Here is a 17,616-nt window from a genome sequence, read left to right on the forward strand (position 1 = left end):
GCACCGTTGTCCCCACGCAGATGTCTGCTAAGCCCATGCTCTCGCTTGTGATGGACTGCGGGTGGGGAGGGGCTGGAGCTCTCTCCTCCTCCCTGGCGGGTGGCTGGCAAGGGGTAGCTTCGGCTGGTGAAACCCAAGGGTGGTCTCACGGTGCCTCTAGAGTCCGGTCTCCAAGACTCGAAGGGAGGGAGGAGAACCTTTGTTTTCCTCATTTCCCTGTAATTCTAAATGGTCAGCTTTTTGCACATTTTCCCCCCTTTGCCTAAAAAGTCACTTTCCATCCTTAATTGTCGAAAAAGCCATTTTATCTTAGTAGTTGGTGCTTCTTCACATTTTTAAAAAATTGAACGCCGTTCCTTTTCACTGTGTTCTAGACACATGACTCAATGTTTTGAGGAAATATCAGGGTGTCCAGCAAGAGACACAGTCAGTCAGGCTGGGTGTCCCATAATGTCCTTGTCGATTCAGCTACGTGAATGTGGATTATTCAATGTGTTTTCAAACGAAAATGCTAAATGCACACACTGTGTTTTCCAGGATCACCATCTTCCTCTGATCTCGACAGTATTTCTTAAAATCCAAGGGAGGTAAATACGACAACATCGAGGCGTCTAGCCTGTCACATGAAACGCCCGTATCCGGATGATTCCAGATATTTCAATCAGGGGTGGGGTGAGGGAAAGGGGAGCATCTCAGGTCTTTCCCTTTAGATCAGGATATTTTGTTATCAGGTAGGAACAGACACGGATGGGTGCTCGTTGCCTTGTGTGGACGGGTATTTTGAGTGACCTGCTAGATTTTGTAGCTCAGTGTAACGCTGACTTTTAGAAAGCAAGTCGTGTTCCGGGGAAAGCCTTTCTTCTACTGCTGGTTCAGCCCTTCCGGCCGGCGAGGCACCCACACTTCGGTTCATCCATCTGAGGAACAAGGATCGCGAGGGGGCATTTTTCTGGCGCGTTCACCTGGGATGGAAGAGGAAACAGGCCGTTGCAGGAGAACGCCTTTCCGTTCTGTGTAATTGGGATGGCGATTCAGCTGCAGGCGGAGGGGATACAAACCTAATTGCTCAGAGCCGGTGTTACGAAGGCTCGAGGGAATTTGGAACTTTTCTACACTTACCCATTAAAAAACAAATACAGCTGTCACTTCTCACCATTCCTAAAATGGCTGTTGAATGGAGAAAATCTTGTTTTCTTGAAAGAAACAAAGACGTTTTTAAAAACGTTGGGCTGCAATTTGAGAAATATAATTTTTATCCGGTTTGCCAAAGATAAGATGTTTGTGCCTCATTGTGTAATTACAATTTGAGATGAAAATATTTTTTCAGACAATATGTGTGTGTTTGCACTGTAAAGCAGCACGGCACACATTGTCGGTGTCAGATTAAACTCTAACGGGCCGCATTCGTCGCCGTATGTCCACTGGCATTAGAATGCACAGAATCTCCTGTTGCTTAAGACGACAGCACATCTTTGGGGACACATTGGCGTCCAGAAGGCACATTTTATGACAAAAAATATTAACAAGATTTAATTTTTTTTTTTAAAAAGTGAAATCTAACCAGAAGATCTGGTTGGTCCCCGTTTTGGGAATGATGAGGTCTCTGTGTTTTTTTAAGTTTCTGTTCATTCACATATGCACACACGCACACGAGAACACACTCCCGCACACCCCCGCACGGTTTACACGCATGCACACATGAATCCATGTGCACACCCACACATGATCACACAAGTGCACACACATGTGCACGCACAATTCACACGCATGAGCACACACAAATGCATGCGCACACCCACACACGCACACAGCTGCGCATTTACACGCATGCACACACAGACGTGCATGCACGCGATGCTCATTCACACAGGTGCATAGTTCACACGCAGGCATGCATGAGTGCACGCACACACCCACACATGTTCACACGAACGCAGGCACATGCACACACGAACACACACAGTTCACATGCACACGCATGAATGAATACCTACGCACACACCTGCACACGCTCACATGTGCAGACGTGCACACCTGCACACACCTGCACACACATGCACACACACGTGTGCACACAGAGCTGGCAGCACCTTCTCTCTTGCCTGGTGGGTGCTGATGTGTGATTGTTCAGATGTTCTGTGCGGCTGCTAGGCGTGTTCTCCTGCTGACATCGGGACACACTGCGTGTGCTCAGCGTGTCACACTCCACACCGCGTGCTAGGCTCAGGGAGGGCGGGGGGGATGATGGCAAAGCTGTTTTGACACAAAGAGAAGTGGCAGAAGATGATTTGGAGTCTTTGTTTTATTTGATGGGAAGAAATGTCATTTATTTCTGTAAGTAATTGTAAAAGGAGAATTTTATACAGCAGCTACCATTTTCAAGCTTACTCATTCATCAGATTTCCACGGGGGGGTGGCGAGGGGAGGGGAGGTGGCGGCGCTGGTCGGGGGGGGTTGGTGGAGCAGATGCAGTGGTGTGGGGCTGACTCGATCTCTGTGCAAAAGTAGCTGCTCACATCAAAATCTCCTGGGCTGAGAAATTACATTCACCGTGTGAAGTATGTTCTTCTCAGTTTCATTACCAGAAATCAAGCAAGGACTGTATTTTGGTACATTTGTACCCATATGGGTTTTTAGAAAGTTGTAGCTTGTAATGAAAACAAAAGATCATCACTAATAATTGCCTAAATTCCGAGTCGGACTCTCTCTCTCTCTCTGCCTCTGCCTAGGTAAACATTTTTAAAAAGCATCTAGGAAAGCAGTAAAGAGAATTTACTGAGAACAGTAGACACAAGCCCCGTTACTGTGGTGAGAGAATGCTGCGTTCAGTCTTGGTAGTGTGGCCGTACCTGGGATTGTCACCATCGCTACTCGGGTGTCTGTGATCTCGTGTTAAGCTTCCCGCCAGGTGCAGAAATGCTTATGTTGGATCCTGAGGTTCATGCTTGGTCACAGAGGTACAGGATCTACATGGGACCACAGCATACTCAAGGATAAAAACTCCCCTGACTTTCTGGTACAAGTCAGCCTGTCCCTGGCATCTCCAAATCTGTGTGTCTCCCCACACCTGATGACGTCATTGCCCCCTAAAAGCTCAAGTTCCCATTTCTCCTCTTTCATCCTATGCCTTTGTGAGAATAAGACACGAGATTTGAAAGTGGTGATATACTTCTGGGACATGAGCCCTTCTGAGACGTGAGCCCTGTGTGGGGTGTGGAGCCTAGAAAGCCCTTTTTTCTCTCCGTCCTCACCCACTTGTGTGTCCCAACGCCCCTATTGAGGGATGTTCCCTCTGTAACAGAAGACGTGGTGGGGAACTGCAGGGGCACACCGTGTCTCCTGGATGGGGAGACACTCGCTACTGTGATGCCTCTTGTGCGCGGCAGGTAGTGCGAGCACGGACAGATGCTTGGGCTGAGTCACCTTCCTCGTGTTGAAATCAGCCATTTGAAGAGAGTTTGTGCCCAGGTCTCCCCTTCTGATCTCCCAGCGTCATCGCTCAGGATGAAGCTGACCCTGTCTGATGGAAGTCTTTCCAGTGTCGGTCAATAACACCAGGTTGGAACTCAGTGTTTTGGGCCTGGTTTGCTGCTGTTGGGTCTGCAGGCCCAGACTCCTCAGACCACCAGAGTGCAGTGTCCGTCCTTCCTCAGTGTGGAGGCAGGTGCCAAAAGCATATGATGTCCCCATGGTTGGCACCGGGCATGCATCTGTTGGCGATGGCGAGCTTTTTAATTCGTGGAACAGGAGAACATGTGCATAGTTTATTCACATACCATCCAGCGGTAGTGACATAGACCTGTGGTTTCCCAGGTTCATAGAAGGATGACTGACTTCTCGTTCTTCTCCATCTTAAGTTCTCTTTTAATTTTGCGAGGTTCTCACGCATTTTTCCTCTTTTTCTTCCTGACGTCCTTGAAAACCAGTGAAAATCTGTGGTCTCTGTCTGCAGGTTTAAGCTCTAATTCGTGCTGTCCCTGGGGCTCAGTTGCATCAATATAATGGGCACAAGGATGTTAGCTGGTGTGCTCATCGGGAAGGAGCCCCGAAGGGGGTTTCTTCCTTCTCACTTAAGAACTCAACACTGAATTCTGGGGCAGTGAGCAAAAGAAGAACTTACAGTTCAGGAAGTTATCTGTGGATCCCTAATAAAACTAGAGATGGGTAAAAATCACAGGCCATTGTGTTCACAGACTCTGCTGTTCTTAAAAATGGCTCCTATCGGGTTTTAAATAAAGAAACGATTCCGGTATAAATCAGATGGTGTAGCAGACCAGTCCATTAGTGATTGGTACCAGGCAATTAAAATCTGCCAGAGTGACAGAAAATTTTTTGCTCCTATCACACGTGAGCAGAAGTGGCTTTTCTGTTCTGCTTGGCAGAGTGTCAACCTTCCTGCAGAAAATCAGAACTTCTGTTCGTAAATTAACATATATCCTGCTTGTATTGTGTTGTCCTTTTCCAAGTAGGAAGGAAGGAGCTCTGTACCTATATCTGCTTTCTCTGCATTTTTATTTCCCAGTATATTTTAACTTTCATCAAAACCACCTGCTCCCTTGGGAACAGAGGTGAAGTAACTTTACAAGTGATCAATTATAAATTGGGAAGAAAGCGTGGTTTGCGAGATTCCACAATGAATTGCAGCTGTGCGCGCATCACTTAGGTGTGTGTGAGACCCTTTTGTGAGCGGGCCCCTTGGAGTAGGTGTTTTGATCTCATGGCCATCTGTTCACGGTATCGCATTTGCTGGTCTAAAACCTAGTTTGGTGCAGATAAACGTGTAACTCGGTCTGATGGTGTAGTTTCACCAGGTGGCAATGTGATAGCAAAGTTTGGTATTTACTGTAAGCCAGTAACCAAGCAGGGACGAGACCTGTGTTTGAGATTAGTCACTTTTAAATATCCGTTTTCCTCCTTCACAGCCAACTCTCAATTATGCGTGCTAATGAGGAAAAGAACTCGGGTAAACAAAGTTTCCCCGCCCGATCCGTGTCCTTTATTTCCATGGCCTCGTGAGGAGCTGCCAACCGGGAACGCATCTGGGGTCGCGGAGAGTTCCCACCCGCCTTCCTTGCTCCGCTCCCTGGTGGAAGGTGTGGTCACCGGGGGAACTGCCAGACGGCAGACGGAGGGGCCTGGGGGATGCAGAAGTTCAAGAACTAACTTCCTGAGCGATCCCCTGGCCCTGGTTCTGAGTCCGCTTGTCACGTGCACACCCACCCGAAGCTGAGGCCTGGTAATGGGTCGGCTCTTGTCGGGACGAACGTTCCTCATTTTGTCCCGATTGTTCGGAGGTTGGCAACAGCTCGCGAGGTGTGCGGCAGAGCAGGGGTGCGTCTACAGTGTCGAGGCGGGCCCCCTCATGCATTTCCCAGCTCATTCTGCACCTGCAGGGCGTGAGGAGGACGCGGGGGGGCTGCAGACGCAGACGTAGCCTCGATGGAGGCTGCCTTTGCCGTGAGCACTTCCTAGAACCCTGCCTGCTGCAAAGACACCAGCAGTTGGCCTGAATGTGGTTTGAGGAAACTGAGGGGTCCTGACAGGTGGTTGGGGCCAAACTGTCCGTAGGCGACAGGGCTGGGGCTCCTCGCCGGGTGTCTCACCTGTCTGCCCTCACGTCACAACAGTGATGGGCATCTGTCCTTCGGGAAGGACCCCAGCTGTGGCCTCATTCGCCCGGACCCCCTAGAGACAAGCCGGTGGAATGTCACCCTCCTCCGAACACCCTGGCCTCTAGGTCCAGGCTGCCCGGGTCACCCCTTCCCTCGAGCACCCTCGCACACACTCTGCGCCCTGCCGTGTGTGGCAGGGATGGCTCCGGGGCCTCGTCTTGAAAAGCTGGTTAGCCCATTCCTCCAGAAACAGACGTGGCAAAACCAAAAGCCTCCTTCCCTGCCACCTGCTGAAGCCCGGTGTCTGGCCGGACTTCCCAGGCATCACGGTCTGGGTATGGTGCGAATCTCCATCTTCAGGACAGCCCTGTCCTGCGAGGCCAGCCTTCTCGTCCTCCCTGGGCCCAGACTCTTAAATGGGAACTCAGAGCTTTTAGGGCCTTCCAAGGCCTCTGATCCCGAGTGAGTGCCCTTGGCCTGAGCCCAGATTTGGAAGGCAGGAGCCATTGGGAGTGCCCCGGGGGGCTCGAGCACTGCTTTTAAAGGGGCAGAGAGGGTCGGAGCCCAGCTGACCCTGGGGGAGCCTCAGGAAGGTCCAGCCATCACCTCTCCAGGGGTAGGTGGAGAAGAGAGGAAGGTTCGGGGTCACATGCGGGGTGGGTGCTAGGGGCTGTGAGCACACAGGAGGTTCTGCTCTGGGAAGTCTGTGTTGATGGGCATCGTTAGTGCTGGGGACGTGGAGCCAAGGCAGCCCTTGAAGTTCTCGGAACAGAGGGCAGAGGGGTAAGGCAGGCTGGCTCCATGGCTTGAGAGTCAGTCTGGAACGTTCAGTGTGGCTCCTTCATGCCTTCCTCTGTGTGAAAGTCGACTCCTTTGCACCTGTTATGGGCTGTGGCCATCCCATGAGACCGTGAACATCCTGACCTGTGCTTGGGCCGGTGAGCCCATGGAATGGGCCTCTGGAATGCAGATTGCCAGGTTAAGTGGGTATGTTGTCTGCAGAAACTCATTTTACCCCGCCCGTCTCATCCGAAGAGGGAGCCGGATAACGACTCTCGGGTCAGAAGGCTGTCACAGTGCGGGCACAGGGGAGGGGGCCCCGGCTGCCCCTCTGGGTCCACGCTTCCTCCGGCCCCTCGATTATTACCACTGAGATGTGAACTCACTCAAAACACAGGCCAGCGGGCTCCGACAACACGGTAGAGGAGCACAACAGCCAGGAGACGCCAACCTCCCAGACCGATAGCTGGGAGAGGAGATGGCGAAGGCGCACACCCTAATGTTCCAGAAGGCTGATGCGGCGCGGCGTGGTGACCCTCGAGCGGGCAGGCTGAGGGCCGCCGGAGGGGCCCTGGCACCGTTGCGCATCTGCGCAGCCTTCTCCGGAACACGCTGGGGGCGGGGATGCAGCCCAGAATCAGGAGACCCTCCTGCCCGCTGTAGCCCCCTTACCGGAACCCACATACCATCTGCACCCCTCACTGTTCTTGCCCCCCTTTACTTTTTAACCTGTTTTGAAAAATAATAGTTAACGAAGCCCTTTGCACATTTCCAGTCCCGGGCTGAGCCCTCCCTTCGCGGGGGGCCCCGTTCGCAGGGTCTGGCCAGCGGCTGCTGGGGGCTCGCCCAAGGGTGGCCGCCAGCTCTTTTCTTCCAGGAACAGTACGAGGAGGCTAATCCCGGTTTGCTGAGCCGAAAACACTGAAGAAGGTTTTGAAGGTAGAGATATTCATCAAGAGCAGCGTCTCTCAGCATAGCCCGTGGATTCATTATCTAGGAAAAACCCACTATTCTTTTCAAACAGTTTTTCCCTTGTTCCATGTACACAGTTTTTGTCGTTTGCTTTTTTCACTTAATGACCTGCCCAGGTCATTAAAGATACTTTTTTTTTTTAACAATTTTTTTTTAAGATTTTATTTATTTATTTGACAGAGAGAGATCACAAGTAGGCAGAGAGGCAGGCAGAGAGAGGGAGAAGCAGGCTCCCTGCTGAGCAGAGAGCCCGATGCGGGGCTCGATCCCAGGACCCTGAGATCATGTCCTGAGCCGAATGCAGAGGCTTAACCCACTGAGCCACCCAGGTGCCCCTTAAAGATACTTTTTAACGTTTGAATAATAGTCCATCCTCAGAATAAACTACGAATCAGCGAATTATCTTTTATTGTTGATCATTCTGAGTGTTGCCATTTTGTCTGGAATGATACTATGAAGGACATCTTTGCATGAAGCATTTTCTGTGTTTCATAGCGTGTTCCTGGCTATATGTCTGAAAATGAAATTATTGGGCCAAAGAGTGTGCACATTTCAGACTCTCCTCTTGCTGCCATGACTGGAGCGTGTTCTAAACACTCCGTACAGAACGGCTTTGGGTCGCTCGCGTCCACAGCGTTGACGGGATGTGCTCCCTGGCCTTGGGATGCTGACCGGGGGAAGCAGCTTCATCCTGAGGTGGCTGGGTGGAGGGGCCTGCCTGGGAGTCAGGTCGCCCACGTGGACAGCTCGTGGTTCCTTCCCCGGGGGACCTGGGGGGGGCTGCTCGGCTTCGTGAAGACTCGGCTTCCTCATCTGCAGAATGGGCACCTCAGTGACGCTGCCTCGGAGGCCCGTGGAAGGAGGTGGTCATATGAGCGGCAGGTGGGGTGGCCTGCGCATGTGAGCGGAGTGCAAGTTCCCAGTCCGGACAGGAGGAGGGGCAGGTAAACCTGAGAGCCCTTTAGGGGACGGTGGGTTTGGTCAGGGATTGAGAGGCGTCGGACGGAGCTGGCGTCTGAGCCTCGGCTCGAGGACAGTGTCGGTCGCAAGGTGGGGCGCGTCCTGCCCGGGACCAGGTTGCACTCAAGCCTTGACGTGTGGCAGGGGGGAGGGGTCTGCGTGGGGACTCGTAGCCCCTGGAAGGACATGGCTTTCATGGAGGTTTTGACTCTGGGATTGTGAGAGTGGGGCCCCCCGGGCTGGCCTGGAGGTCAAGGCTTCAGGACAAGAGGGGAGGCCCATCTGGATGGCTCTGCAGCGCATGCTGGGCAGTGTCGGGGGGGGGGGGGCTCTGCATTATGGGGGGAAGTGCTGGGTGCAGGGTTTGGGAACAAGGACAACCATCGCTTTTTTGGGATGGGTAACTTGTTTGGGATGGTTCGTAACCATTGATTTAGGGGGTTCTTGAATTCAGGAGAAAGTGTGCTGTTATCTGGGGAGGGGACAGAAGGAGCATTGTGTTTGCACGGAACTGACTTGGGAGTGTCCGGAACACTCACGTCATGACAAATTCATGTCATACCAGTTGGAGCTCCTCCTTTGTGCCAGACACAGGGCTGCCTCTGAAAACATGTGGGAAGGGAAGGCATGACAAAGCCCAGGCTTTGGGCGCCGTCCCCTGATGAGGCCTGTGACCAGCAGACCCCGGGAAGGGGCATGGATTTGGGGGTCATAGACTTGCACTGGGAGCCTCCCGGAAGGGGCGTGCATCGGCACAAAAGAGCCCACTGTGCGATAGGCAAGAGCCGCAGGATGGGGTGGCCAGCGGCAGCCAGTGCACTGGCCCAAGGGCAGGAGGGTCAACACATACCATCCCCAGGAGCATGGCTGGGACAGGAGGGACCTCGACGCTGCTTCCCCACAGGCGTGCTTGGAAGGGGGGCGTCTAAGCCCGGGTCAGGGAAAGCAGGGAGGATCCTGGGCTTCACCTGAGAGCACACTGGGGCTCCCTTCCCACGAGTCCAGCAGGCCAGGCGCAGCAGGGATCCCTCCCTGGAACACCATGGACGCAGGTACCCAGGTGGGGAAGAGCTCACTGAAAACCCATACCTCTTAGGAGGGTTTCCTTGTGGAAGAGGCTTAGGGCTGCTCTGTGTGGTTCCACCCGACACCCCAGTGATGGTTGCCTCGGGGCTGTGGAGTGGTCCGTGAAACTCATTTTGGCTCAACCCAGGAGCTTCCGGGTGTAGACTGGACTGCCTCAAGAGGAAGGCAGCCTGGGATGGAGTGTGGTCTGATTACACCCCAGTCGGTCAAGGGAGGGAATGCCCGAGGGGGCAGGCAGGTGCCACCTTAGTCATGTCTGTGCCATTCCAGACCTGGAGAGGCCACCCTTGCGGCTGAGGGCGGGCAGACGCTGCACAAACCCTAGTGCTGTTACAGGGTGTTTCCCGGTTCTGGGCTCCCAGAGCCCAGACAGAAGTCCTTTCTTTATTCAGCTCTCACGGATGGGTTCCCGCTGGGGTGTAGACAGTGGGGAGTCGTGCTTCCATCCTGTGAGGGAGACAGACCAGCTGATGGGTGACATGGGGGACAGACCCACAGTGACGGGCCTCCCAGACTGAGCCAAATGGGTTCAGATAACACCTTTCCTCGATGGCCGCTTGAGTGGCTCCGTTGGTCAAGTGGCTGCCTTCAGGCTGGGTCGTGATTCTGAGCTTCTGGGATCGAGCCCCCCGTCCGGCTTCCCCCTCGGCGCGGAGCTGCTTCTCCATCTCCCTGTGCTGTTCCCATGCTTGTGCTCTCTCTTCAAAACAACAGACACTTCCTTGAAATGACTTTTAATTACTTGCTGGGCATGCATGTTGCTTTCACAGACGTGGACAGAGCAAGTCTCGTAGGTGACCTCCTCCCGTGGACGCTGGTTTGGGAGCTGCCCGAGCGCGAGTTACCAGAGCTGCTGGGGGACCTGGCACCCGCATCTTCGCACGGGCTCCGCCCTGCCCGGTGCCTCCGAGCCTTGGCTGTCCCCATCGGAACCCACAGAGGTGGACCTCGGGGCCGGCCAGCTTGGGAAGAGGCAGCGAGGCTGCCTGGACCCCTTGGCTGAGGACCTGAGCGTCGAACCTTCCAACCCTGCACCGTCCTAAACCTTCAATAATTATAGACAAAAGGAAGATGACATGCAACTTGGCAGTCCCCCCCCACCCCCAAGTTTTCTGAGCTTTACAGCTCCCAGGAGGGCGGTGGGACGTGTGCAGCGGCGTCCAGATGCCGGCGCCCGTGGTGCAGCGGCTGCGGCGCCGGCGGTGACTTTGCACGCGGGCAGCGAGGTGCGGACTGCAGCAGCCCCACGCGCGGGAGGACGGCTGCTCCGTGCGGGTTCGGCTGTGAGCCGCGTGAGCGCGCACGCTCAGCCCGCGGATGCCCGCGCGCAGGGGCGGGAACCGGCCCACGCCGCGCTGCTGAGAGAGGCCGACGCAAGGACCGAGTCGTGGGATTCCCCATGCGTGCGCGTGGGAGTGCGCGCGCGCGTCCTCAGGGGACTGTGTGCTCCTGCTCGGAGTGCGCGCCACCGCCCCACCCCCAGGCCCTCTGTGTGCAGGTGCTGGGCTTCCCAGGTCCCTTCCCGCCCCGGCGTGCGGCCCGCGGGCAGCCGGCGTGTTCTCCGTCTCCTTCCTACCGTTTCTGGGGACGCGGGCGCTCTCGGCCTGGTTCCCCTAGGATCGGGCTCTGATAAGGTGATAATGAGTGACCGTATTTAATGAGACACCCCTCTCGCCTCATAGCAGTGCGTTTTTCTGGGGGCTTCCTGGAAAGTGTCAGAGCCCCACATTTCCCAAGGAGCGCATGGAACACTCGTTTGGGTAGTTGTTTCCTCAAAAACAAAAATTTAAAACAAATAAGATCAGGTTGGTCAAATAAGAGGTGGTGCCCGCCGTGAGCTCCCTGGGGGACTTAACAAGACTGGTCACCTGTTAAAGGACCTGAAATGTCCTGCAGTAAAAGTCAGGTTTCACCTAAGGATTTACACACCCTCCAGAGCTCTCATTCACCGGACACTTGTCAGTGCCCTGTATCTCCTTTGGGAGGCGATGCCTTCGACTCCAGAAGTCGCTGCACTTCTGCTGGAGGCTGTCCTACCGGCTCTGTTAAAATAAAAAAAAAAAAAAAAAGTTTTTATTGTGGGTAAGACATTCATGACGTGAAAGTTAACATTTTAACCATTTTCAAGTGGAAAGTTATGTGGCGTTGAAGACTTTCACACTGTTGTGTGTCCGTCCCCACCGTCTGTCTGCGGAACGTTTCCTCTTCCAGGGCTGAAACTGTCCCCGTGAACCACGACCTCCCCATCGCCCTCCTTCAGCCCCTGCAAACCACACTCCGCTCTGTGTTCCTGCGAATGTGACTCCTTATGCTAGGTGCTTCCTGTAGGTGGAATCCTACGGTACATGCCTTCCTCTGCCCGGCGCATCTCCCCGCCGCACCCTCCAGGTTCATCCTCGCTGTAGTGGGTCAGGTTCCTTTTTTTTTTTTTTTTTTTTTAGATTTTATTTATTTATTTGACACAGAGAGAGAGATCACAAGTAGGCAGAGAGGCAGGCAGAGAGAGAGGAGGAAGCAGGCTCCCTGCGGAGCAGAGAGCCGGATGTGGGGCTCGATCCCAGGACCCTGAGATCATGACCTGAGCTGAAGGCAGCGGCTTAATCCACTGAGCTACCCAGGCGCCCCGTGGGTCAGGTTCCTAACTTAGAGGCTGAATACTATTCCTGCGTGTACATACACGTGTTTAGTCCATCCGTTCATTTGTCAGTGGACACTTGGGTTGTCTACACCCTTTGGCTCTTATAAATAATGCTGCTTTGTACAACTGTCTACTGTCCCCGTGTAGGTGATGTCTGCTCTGTCCGGGCAGGGGGCCGGAGGTGGTATATTTTGTCCTTCTTTTTAGGGAAGACCAGAGTACTTTCATCGTGTGTCCTTGAGGAAGCTTTTTATTTATGGAGACCATAGGACACTGTCTGTGGACTGTCTTGCCCTGCAAGTTGACAGGTCTCACCTGATGGGGAGGCATGGCGGACCTGCCTATCACTTAGGGAAGGAACAGCCTCTGGGAGGAGGTAGCCAGGCTCCCCCTCGGGCCCTGCTGTGGCGGCCAAGGTGATGTTTTCAGGAAGGGCGCAGACAGAAACTGGCCCTTTAGTGGTGTTTCCTTCTCTGACAGTGTGTTCGCTCGGGAGGAGGGGGTATCGTCCTGCTGGAAACCTTGTTCCCCCAGGAGCCACAGGGTGGGTCAGTCCTTAAAGCGGGGGGAGCCTTGCCGCCCGGGCGCTTGACTGAGAAAACATCTTTTTAAAGATCATCAAACTGCTGGGGAGGCCGCGTCCTTGAAGGTGAGTTATTTCCCCTGACTGTGTTTCATTTTTCTCTCCTAGCTTATGTTCCTGAGGAAGAACTGAAGGCGGCAGAAATAGATGAAGAGAACGTGGAGGAGGACGGGCTGTCTCTGGACATCCCGGAGAGTGACTACGTGTGCAATGAGGACCCCGAGATCAAGGAAGCTCAGAGCTACCAGAACTCCCCCGTCAGCTCCGCGACAAACCAGGACGCTGGCTACGGGTCGCCCTTCAGCGAGAACAGCGACCAGCTAGTCCACTTCAAGAGCTCTTCCTCCAGAGAAGAGAAGGAGGACCCGCAGGGCCCGGACAGCGTCTCCTACCCCCAGGACAGCTTGGCCCAGATCAAGGCTGTGTATGCGAACTTGTTCTCCGAGTCCTGCTGGTCCAGCCTGGCTCTGGATTTGAAGAAGTCGGGTTCGACCCCCAGCAACAATGATGCGGGCCAGAAGGAGGGCTCCACGCCTGCACCCACACCCCCCGCCTGCACGGCGGGCGCCACGGGCACCACGGCCAGCACCCCCAGCTCGGGCTCGGGCTCGGGCTCCGGCAGCGGCGGCAGCGGCGGCTCGGGGTACGACTGGCATCAGGCGGCGCTGGCCAAGACGCTGCAGCAGACGTCCTCGTACGGGCTGCTCCCCGAGCCCAGCCTCTTCAGCACCGTGCAGCTGTACAGGCAGAACAACAAGCTGTACGGCTCGGTGTTCACGGGCGCCAGCAAGTTCCGCTGCAAGGACTGCAGCGCCGCGTACGACACGCTGGTGGAGCTGACCGTGCACATGAACGAGACGGGGCACTACCGTGACGACAACAGGGACAAGGACTCTGAGAAGACCAAGCGGTGGTCCAAGCCCAGGAAGCGCTCGCTGATGGAGATGGAAGGCAAGGAGGATGCCCAGAAGGTGCTCAAGTGCATGTACTGCGGCCACTCGTTCGAGTCCCTGCAGGACCTCAGCGTCCACATGATCAAGACAAAGCATTACCAGAAAGTGCCTCTGAAGGAGCCCGTGCCGGCCATCACCAAGCTGGTCCCTTCCACCAAGAAGCGCGCCCTGCAGGACCTGGCGTCCCCGTGTTCGCCGGAACCCGCGGGGCTCGGGGCCGATGCCATGCTCAGCGAGGCGGCCAAGGACCAGAAGACCGCCAACCCCTACGTGACGCCCAACAACCGCTACGGCTACCAGAACGGCGCCAGCTACACGTGGCAGTTCGAGGCCCGCAAGGCCCAGATCCTCAAGTGCATGGAGTGCGGGAGCTCGCAGGACACCCTGCAGCAGCTCACCGCCCACATGATGGTCACCGGCCACTTCCTCAAGGTCACCAGCTCGGCCTCCAAGAAGGGCAAGCAGCTGGTGCTGGACCCGGTGGTGGAAGAGAAGATCCAGTCCATACCCCTGCCCCCGACCACGCACACCCGGCTGCCTGCCGCCCACATCAAGAAGCAGCCCGACTCCCCTGCGGCCACCACGCCCTCCGAAGACAAGAAGGAGCCCGAGAAGGACAAGGCGCCGGCGGTGGGCGAGGCAGACAAGAAGGTCAAGGAGGAGAGCGAGGACGCCCCCGAGAAGTTCGAGCCCACTGCCCTGTATCAGTACCTCCGTGAGGAGGACCTGGACGACAGCCCCAAGGGCGGGGTGGACATCCTCAAGTCCCTGGAGAACACGGTCTCCACGGCCATCAGCAAAGCGCAGAATGGTGCGCCCTCGTGGGGCGGCTACCCCAGCATCCATGCGGCCTACCAGCTGCCCGGCTCCGTGAAGCCGCTGCCCGCCGTGCAGAGCGTGCAGGTGCAGCCGTCCTATGCCGGCGGCGTGAAGTCGCTGGCCCCGGAGCACAGCGCGCTGCTGCACTCCCCGGGGAGCCTCACGCCGCCGCCGCACAAGAGCAACGTGTCCGCCATGGAGGAGCTGGTGGAGAAGGTCACCGGCAAGGTCAGCGTGAAGAAGGAGGAGCGGCCCGCCGCCGACAGGGAGAAGGGCTCCCCAGCCAAGGCCGTGTCCCCTGTGGCCAAAGAGAATAAAGACTTCCCCCGTGCAGAGGATGGCGGCAGCGGCAAGGCCACGCAGAAGAAGGGCCCGGAGGCGGAGGCGGGGAAGGCCAAAAAGGAGGGTGTGCCGGACACGCATACCCCAAACGGCACCGAGCCTCTGAAGGCCAAAGTCACCAACGGCTGTAATAACCTGGGGATCATCACGGACCACTCAGCGGAGCCCTCCTTCATCAACCCGCTGAGCGCGCTGCAGTCCATCATGAACACGCACTTGGGCAAGGTGTCCAAGCCTGTGAGCCCATCGCTGGACCCGCTGGCCATGCTGTACAAGATCAGCAACAGCATGCTGGACAAGCCGGTCTACCCCGCCGCCCCCATCAAGCAGGCGGATGCCATCGACCGCTACTACTACGACAACAGCGACCAGCCCATCGACCTGACCAAGGCCAAAAGCAAGCCCCTGGTCTCCAGTGTGGCCGACCCCGTGGCGTCCCCTCTCCGGGAGAGCGCCCTCATGGACATCTCGGACATGGTGAAGAACCTCACGGGCCGGCTGACCCCCAAGTCCTCCACGCCCTCCACCGTGTCCGAGAAGTCGGACGCCGACGGCAGCAGCTTCGAGGAAGCGCTGGACGAGCTGTCGCCCGTGCACAAGAGGAAGGGACGCCAGTCCCACTGGAATCCCCAGCACCTGCTGCTCCTGCAGGCCCAGTTTGCCTCGAGCCTGCGGGAGACGCCGGAGGGTAAGTACATCATGTCGGACCTGGGCCCGCAGGAGCGCGTGCACATCTCCAAGTTTACCGGGCTGTCCATGACCACCATCAGCCACTGGCTGGCCAACGTGAAGTATCAGCTGAGGAGGACAGGGGGTACCAAGTTCCTGAAGAACCTGGACACAGGGCATCCTGTTTTCTTTTGCAACGATTGTGCCTCTCAGTTCAGAACTGCTTCTACGTACATAAATCACCTAGAAACACACTTGGGCTTCAGCTTGAAGGATCTCTCCAAGCTGCCACTAAATCAGATTCAAGAACAGCAGAATGTTTCAAAAGTCCTGGCAAGCAAAGCTCTGGGCCCGGTCGGGGCTGCCGAGGACGATGGGGGCTCCACATTCCAATGCAAGCTTTGCAACCGGACTTTTGCGAGCAAGCACGCAGTCAAACTGCACCTTAGTAAGACCCACGGCAAGTCCCCGGAGGACCACCTGATCTACGTGACGGAGCTGGAGAAGCAGTAGCGTCCAGGAGCGCGAGGGACCGCGGCACATTGCACTACACGTCGTCTTTGGACTGCACTAGGCCTGGGCTGAGCCTCCGAAATCAGCCTTCCCTTTGTTGCCGAGCTGGCTGTCTGGACCTTGGTTTTTTTCTTACACATATTTTGTAGTTATATTTATATGCTCTTTGTCCGATTGTGCATGTTATTTTTCTTTTTCCGTGAGTCAAAGTCTGACCTTTATTTTCAACATCTGTTCTTGATGTTAAGCTATCTTTTGTAGGAAATAGTGGGGCACACTACTCAGAGACATTCATTTAGCAGAGAAGAAAGACACAAATAACAATGATAAAAAGACATCCTAAAATTACAAAGTTGCCATGACAATAAAGGTCATAGAACCTGGTAGTGTCAAATTTAACCCTTTGAGGACTGCAATTGCATTTCTGTGCCTTTCACTCAAAAAAAAAAAAAAAAAGAAAGAAAGAAAAAAAGGCTTAAAGGCATTTCATTGAGATCAAAAGCTGTGTCAGACACAAAACTTATTTAATAATTAAAAAATGAGCTTTTATATGCAGAACTGGTTTGTGAAGGAAACATGCATGCAGCTGTCGGAAGATAGAAAGTTGTCTGGGAGTCGCGGGGTTAGGAAGCCACAGCTTTACACATAGAAAACGAAACAAAACAAAACAAAACAAAAAAACAAAAAAACCCACCACCACCACCACCAAACACCCCAGTTGCCACTATGCCCAAACCCTCTGGATGCTGAAAAAAAAAATGCCACTTTCGGCAAAAAAAAGTATGCAAGCTATTATTTAAAAATGTGTAAAAATGCTATTTCTTTTTTTTTCCTGTAAAATACTGCGGTTTATAGTTATTTACAAATGTAAGCTTTGGTATAAGCTGACCTTTCTATAGCGTGCTGCATTGGTAAATGAAAAAAACATGGGGCAGACGTTGGAGTCCTTTCCTTGTAAATTGCCAGCATCAGCTTAAAAACCCCTCTATGTTACATATCGTACCATTTTAATCTATTCAACTTTCTTTGTACCTTCTGGCTGTATGCTTTCTCTTTTAACTTTTTATATTGTCATTTTATATTAAATTTCTGTGTATATAATGTAAAACCACAATTTTTGAATAAAATTTAGTTCCTGCAGCTTGATTTAAATAGAGAAGTTTTACTGGTACCTGCATCTTTCCAGGTGCATGTATATCAGACAAAAATAAATAAATGGAAACAAAGCAAGCAATGCACTATTAATTATACATTTTGATGTTCTATCATTAATATTGTACAGTACATTTTGGTTCACACAATTAAATCCACTGTTTTCTCAAATGTAAAATAAACCCACAAGCAGCTCTTGATTTACATAGATTGTCATGTCGTCATTATATTGCCTTCGAGAAGTCATTTCAGCAGCAAGAGGTGTTGCTCATGCGATCATCCAACAGAAATTCGATTCGGGATTCTCTCTGCGTGATTTGGGTGCCGACGTGCTCCGTTCCTATAAGTATTGCATTTTTTTAAAAATAATCATTTAAAGTGTTAATTCTGCTCGGGGCCACGGATGACGGAGTTGAGCCCCGGAGTGCTGGATGGCTCTTCTGTGTAGACGTGGACCGAGAGGCCCCATCCAGAGGCCCCTTGTGGACCATTTGGAAATGTCCACAGGTATCTGTAGTGCAAATCCAGGGACTCCGG

The 17,616-nt window shown here is 54.0% G+C and overlaps 1 protein-coding gene across 1 annotated transcript in view; it reads left to right on the forward strand.

Moving 5' to 3' along the window:
• TSHZ1 (teashirt zinc finger homeobox 1) overlaps positions 1-17,283 on the forward strand; it is a 75,839-nt gene extending 58,556 nt beyond the window's left edge. The window contains exon 2 of the mRNA XM_046025438.1: positions 12,740-17,283. Coding sequence (XP_045881394.1) covers positions 12,740-15,927 — 3,188 coding nt within the window. The 3' untranslated portion in view covers positions 15,928-17,283. The remainder of the gene's footprint in view (positions 1-12,739) is intronic.
• The last annotated feature ends 333 nt before the right edge of the window (positions 17,284-17,616 follow it).

The sequence above is a fragment of the Meles meles genome, chromosome 12 (genome assembly GCF_922984935.1).
Source record: "Meles meles chromosome 12, mMelMel3.1 paternal haplotype, whole genome shotgun sequence".
Classification (NCBI taxonomy): Eukaryota; Metazoa; Chordata; class Mammalia; order Carnivora; family Mustelidae; genus Meles; species Meles meles.